The sequence below is a fragment of the Corvus brachyrhynchos genome, unplaced genomic scaffold (genome assembly GCF_000691975.1).
Source record: "Corvus brachyrhynchos isolate BGI_N302 unplaced genomic scaffold, ASM69197v1 scaffold255, whole genome shotgun sequence".
Lineage (NCBI taxonomy): Eukaryota > Metazoa > Chordata > Aves > Passeriformes > Corvidae > Corvus > Corvus brachyrhynchos.
In genome coordinates this window covers 6,561,988-6,568,314 of record NW_008238358.1, presented here as the reverse complement: position 1 = coordinate 6,568,314, position 6,327 = coordinate 6,561,988, and the positions used below count along the sequence as shown (strand labels likewise).

At 36.9% G+C, this 6,327-nt stretch overlaps 1 protein-coding gene across 1 annotated transcript in view; it reads left to right on the top strand.

Annotated features, from left to right (window-relative positions):
• HAT1 (histone acetyltransferase 1) overlaps positions 1-3,915 on the top strand; it is a 17,363-nt gene extending 13,448 nt beyond the window's left edge. The window contains exon 10 of the mRNA XM_008634764.2: positions 3,520-3,915. Within this exon, the coding sequence (XP_008632986.1) occupies positions 3,520-3,687 (168 nt within the window). The 3' untranslated portion in view covers positions 3,688-3,915. The remainder of the gene's footprint in view (positions 1-3,519) is intronic.
• Positions 3,916-6,327: the final 2,412 nt, after the last annotated feature.

The following is a 6,327-nucleotide window of genomic DNA, read 5'->3' as shown; positions in this document are numbered from 1 at the left end:
GCAGCAGGAGGTTACTATTAAGCTTACTCTATCTAGCTACAAGTGGCATTATGCCCAGGTAGGTTTAAGGGGGGGAAAATGGTCAGTTAACTGAAGAGGTTAAAAACAACAAGCCAGAAATTTGAGGAGAGGTAAAGTTTGCACTGCAGACTAGGTATAGTTTAGATTGCTGTTCTAATTCTTTGCTAGGTCTTAAGAAAACAGCTTGCTAGAAGTAATCAAGTCATGTCAACATAGAACTCCATGCAGATAGAATATAAAATAATACTGGCAGTAAAATTCAAGCAAGTACTAAACTTAGGACCAAGTAATTTTCTTAGTTCCTATTAATTATGCATCCTAGGATTTTCAGTGTGGTTGGTCTGTGTTGCATAAACTGACCCTTTGAGATACAGATTTTAAAAATAATATCCTAGTGGCTAAAGGTATCAGTCCTTGTGTCAAGAGTCAGAAAGGCCACAAATAAATCTAGGTTTATTGCTGTAACTAGCATGTTAGCTACTGTTGTCAGTTAAGTACTTGCCAAGCAACCCAAAATCCTCTATATAAAGCTACACAGGGTACGATGAGTACCTCGATTAGCTTGAAAGCCTTCCTAAAGCAGCATTTACCCTGTTACACCAAAATAACAAAAATGTGCTTGTAATCATGTTGGGCTTACAGGGGCTGTTAGTAGAAATGAGAGGCCAGCATTGTATTAAGTACCTATCTGATCTGGTGATAACTCTATGTCATGCTGAGTGGCAGGACCTTAATCAAAACACGCTCTCTTTCACGAGTGTCTTGTCTCATTCGCTAGATTTCACCCAGTGTCCACTACAAATAAGGTGATTTTTCAGCAACTGTTTTTCATGACTAATGCATGATTTCAATTCACTCACTCAGAACTGAGGTCCTGTAGGCAAAATCCAAAATTCCATAAGCAGCTTCAATTCTAGTGCTTCTAGCAGCTGTTTCCACTTCAGCCTTTGCACACAATAAGTGCATGGATAATGAATGGATTTTGTATTGCTAAGTATGCAATATTGCTACTTTAGAACATTGCTTTTTTAGTTTTTTTGTTATCTCAGTGTGGATTCAAAAGAATCCTTAAAGCAGCTAACATCTTTTTTCCCTGATCTTAAATTTCGTGTTCTGAAATAGTCATCTTGTTTATGGTAGCTCTACTTAGTAAATAGCTTACTCATACACTCATTTAAACAATTAAATTTTAGTCCCAGTGCTGTTTTCAAAAACTTTTCAGAAATGTAATGAAACTCTCTTTTAATATAGAGAGGGTAATTTTGTGGGGGGAACCAAACTTCATAAACATATAATCAGGAATATTACTGCATACTCTAATACTGGTATCATTATTATATAAACCGTTGGATAGCTTCATTTGAACAGTGCTGTACAGATGTAGAATAATTCTAAGTTGACACTACCTTAGTTTAATAAAAATGGTATTGCATCTTAGAATTATTTCCTGGCTAACATTAGCAGTGAAAAAAACTATATGCAGAAACCTCAGGGGGGAAAACATGTAATACCTCTGCTGCCCTTGAAGTTGTTACATTAGCAAGGAGGCGGTTGCTAAAGATACTGAGACCTTTATGTATGTGGCATCACTAGACTGGAATGACTGGTGCAAAAGGATGTGTTGCTCTCTGTATAAGTAGTACTTATATAGGAAATAAAAGAATTGGTATATTAGTGACCAGGGCGTCATGCTAAGGTAATTTAAAGGATGAGCAGCTTGTGAAATTTCAGTTTCACTGTGGCTTCTCCATTTCTGATGAACTCTGCTATTTATTAGTGAACTGTGCTGGTAGATATGTCTCCTTGATCAGGTCTTTGTTCTTCTTGTCATCCCTGTTGGAAGTAAATACCACTGCTGCGCTGCTTTTCTTAATTGTAATACTTTGTTTGCTACTTGAAGAAAATATGCTTTTCTGCCCAGCCCAACAACTTGCTCCCAAAGCATCCTCTTGAAATTGCCCAGGTAAAATGTTACTGATGGCAGTTTTCAGAATCTTGTGTACCTGGATATGCTTGTAGTATATTTGGCGGGGAAGCGGATATTGAAATGACTGGTTATCTGAAACATGCAAAGAGAGTTTGCTTTTTAGCAGTAATCTGGAACTTAAAGATGGCCTAATGCTACAGTATCAGATGTATTGAGCATTTAAAAGCTGGCACCCTTTTTTCAGAACTAATGTTTATAACCTAAACAGATACCTCCTGTTAATTAGGCAGACTTTGAATTAATTCTAGAATAAAGCTTTAATTGTTCTAGTGACAGAAGCTTGGCTAGACGGTACTCATTTCTATTTTCATTTGGGCAGCTCATCATATGTTTTGAGTACCTTACTCATTTTGACTACATAGAGCTAATGTGAATCTAAAATTTAAACATCTGTGCTGCTTTTCACATCCTTTCAACAAGGAAAGGTTTCTTGATTATTGGCCAGAAATGTTCCTGAAGGCCTCATCAGGACTTAAGTACAGAACCTCCTTTTCTGAACTGGACTTTGCCTATCTGTGGAATCTTTGGGAGATTGTAAAAGTTTTTCTGGTCTTACTCATTTACAGTTTACTGTAGTTTCCACTCCTCCCTCCTGACCCTCTGCATCAATCACAGAAAGAAGACAAATAGTTCATAAGTGTAAAATTAGAGCACAGAAGGGCTTTGATTTTGAGACAGTTAGAAATAGAAAAATTTGGTGAAATTTTGTTGTTTTAATACATCTGATTCCCTAGGTATTGCTAAGATTTATTGGTAAGATACCAGGCATACATAATGCTTTTTTATTTTTTTAAATGAAATGTTGAATGATATTCTGCTTTTACAAAGCAAGAGAAGACTGAAGAATGGAAAGTACCTGAAGAACTGAGTAGTTCAGAAATAAGTATCAGCTGTATAAAAGTATATCTGGGTAAAGAAAATACAAAAGTATTTTGAGGTGTTTTTAAGAAACAGGTAAAAATCACATGTCACAGAGCAAGGACAATTCATCATCTTCTGTACAAATATGTTTATGCTTATAAATAATCTTACTGCATTTCAGTGCTGCTACTGCTAGTCCCTGGTGACTTGAATAATTTGTAAGAATTTGTGAAACTTTTCTGTGTACTGGAGACTTAAAATTAATTTTTTATAGTCAGTTATAGGGAAATTAGTTGGCTGAACAGTCATGTGATGGGACACCAATGTAATTAATGTCAATGTAGGACTAAATATCCTGGTCAGATTTCTACAGTCAAGTTTCTCATGCCACACATCTTCAGTAGTGGGTGTACTGTTAGACTTACCTGGAACAAAATTTGAAACCATTCTTCCGTTCACTACCTCATTGGCAATAGAGAAACTATGAGCCTTTAATAGAACAAATTTACTAATCAAACATTGTTACTGCTTCTCTTGGGATTAGGGACATCTTAAAGAACTAGATACTGAAATGGAATAAATTTTAATGAAATACCATATTCTTTATAATTACTGGTTGTGTTCAAACTACTATTTGTTTGATTGCTTAGAAAAAACAGAGAGAACTTGCCAAGATGAGAAGGTGTCTAAGACCAGAGGAGATGACTAATCAGTTGAACCAAATAGACCTAAGCTTGCAACGTGAACAGTTAGAAGAGAGCTTCCAACAGCTTGTTTCAGATTACCGAAGAGTCCTAGAACGACTTGCACAAGCATGAGGATCCTACCTGTACAGGAAACTTGCAGATATCTATACAGTGTTGTAAAGCACATCCTTAATTGCTACTTAACTGCAAAAAATCTCATGTGACGTTTTAATCACATTAAAGGTGACTTGTGTTTCTGTGCATTTTGAATATTTTCTATTTTTGTGTTGTAGATTTTAAAATGTTGTACTTTAGGTTTGGGGGCACTTCTTGATGAAATAAACAATGTAGATTCTCAGATACAGTGTTACTTCAATTGTATGAATTTTCTTCTACCCTTTTGTTTTGATCAAGACTGAATATATATTTGAATAGCAAGTTAATATATCAATCTAAGCAATCTCTTAAATTTCTCCTAACCTGATTCTCCTCGGGCTGTTCTCCTTGGATCCTATTGTACGGTGTATGGCCTGTGCAGGTTTAATGTCACAGGAGCAGGTTACAAGATTGGTTCTGTGGTGTCTCGGGTGTTTCCTGTGTACAGACTCTTTACCCTTTGCTAAAAGTGGATCCTGCTGCTGGAAGCTAACAGACCCATTCTGTTTAAGCCTCTAAAGTGCCTGAAGCACATTCTTTTTTAAACCCTCAAGTTTTCAGGTTTATGATTTTCAGGAAGATTCCTCACAGTTGGGGAGCCATCCAAGACTTTGTGAGGACTCCAAAAGCACTCCTACTGGTGAAAGAAACAAATCTGTAGGAAGCAAGTGCCTTTATATAGTTCCTTGATTCTATTCTGCTATCCCTTACTTCTCAGACCTGAGGTTAGTTCTTAAAGATCCTGTCAGTCCTCCCTCAAAGGAAAAAATTTTCATCTTTTCTGGTAGTTCAGACTTTAGAGAACTTAGTCTGAATAAGGATCATTGAAATTTATTAACCATGTTTGATGGTGCTAATGGGATTCAGGTCCAAGCTTTCAAAACTGGAGTTTGTAGGTTGACAGTTCTCCACTATCTGATGTGATGTGGAGGAAGTGAAATAATTTTTAAGTGTTTAGAATCTGTGGCATTTTTTGTATTTTCTATTAAATTATTTTTAGAAATTTTACTTCTGGATTAGGATATCTTTTCTGTATGATATGTCTTTCATCTACTATAGTATCCAAATCTATTAATCAGTAGTAACAATTGTTAAAAGACCTTTCCTGATAGTAGTAAGTCTAAGTTGGGGAACTTGGGGTTTGTTTTTTTTTCTTTGGTTGGTTTTGGTTTTTTATTGAACATGTTCAGATCTTGGTGATAAGTCAGAAGTGGGAAAGAGGAACTGAAGAATTGTGCTTAAATTTGGTTCCTGCATAGAGATCCAGGATACTTGCGGTGCTTCTGGGGCAGCCTCCACTAACACTCCCTGATCTTAAGCCATTTAAGGAACTGTAGGAGTGACAAGAAGAAACACTGCCTGATGGGCTGTTTGCCCACTTAGAAATTACTGAGCCAGAAAGCACAGAATTGCTTTCCTTAATCACAATTTTCTTTTGCGATTCACAAATAGTGAAACTTCTCTCACGCAGTGAGGAGGGCAGATATATTTTTTCATAACGCACCAGAATTTTTTTTTCTTTTTATGCTGGCACAGTTGAAAGAGTTTGAACTAGTGCTTCCAGTTCCTTTAGTGGTTTCTCATTCCAGTATGGACTTGGGAATATTCTCAGATGTTGGGATGTGCCTGTGAACTGCAAAACTGCTTGGCAGGAAAAATGGGAATAAACAGCCTCTTAGAGGCTAGAAACTTTGAATCCTTCCATCCTGCAGCAGATTACAGCTTCTGCAGCTCAGCTGCCAGGAAAGACTGTGTGAGTACACACTAATCCATTACAGTAAATTAAGTCAATTATCTGAAGCAATCTTCATCAGCAAATTAAACTAGCGCTGCTGACTTTGCCTGAAGTGGTCTTAACAGTCTGGACTATCCCTTGGCAAAGAGAAGGAGGCAATAATCTTGTTGGACAGCTAGAAAACTGCAACAGCTCTTCTGACACTGCTTGGGGGGGCATATGCCAGTTTCCTTCAGTAGGCTTCTGGGGTGCATCTGTTCAAGCTAACATTTTAGAGACTATGCATTCATGGTGGAATTGACTAAATACCCAGATCTTAGGATTCTACTACATGAAGTCCTAGCTTGCCAGTCCAGGTATTTTGTTCATGATTTTCAACAGGATAAATTTCACCTACAAGTGAGCTTCAGGATGCTAGTCTCAGAAGTACACACAGCAGCAACTCCAGTTGTTCAGTGAGTCATACTGTGAAATAAAAAGTTTAATACTATTTATAAAAGTTTAATAAGTTTTGTGTAATGTTTGTATTAATGTAACTAAGAACAGGAACCTCCTACTATATTTAAACAAATACTTTGTGGTGTATTACACTACTCATGTTGTTTGACTTTTGCATGGTGAGAAGACCTGTGAGCTACTAGCAGCTGTCTGTATGGAATTGCAAGTAGATACTGGAGGGGTTCAATTGTGTGGATTTGTGAGCTGACAAATTAACACTGAGGCTTAGTAGCAACTCTTTCACTGTAGATGTTGGGAGCATGAGAATTGGATAGCTGAAGCTGAATGCTATTGGAGCCCTTTCCTATTCTGGGCACAATGTGATGCTAAAGTAATCCTGGATTAAAAATATTTTTGTTCAAATACTTAATCTGTTATCCTAG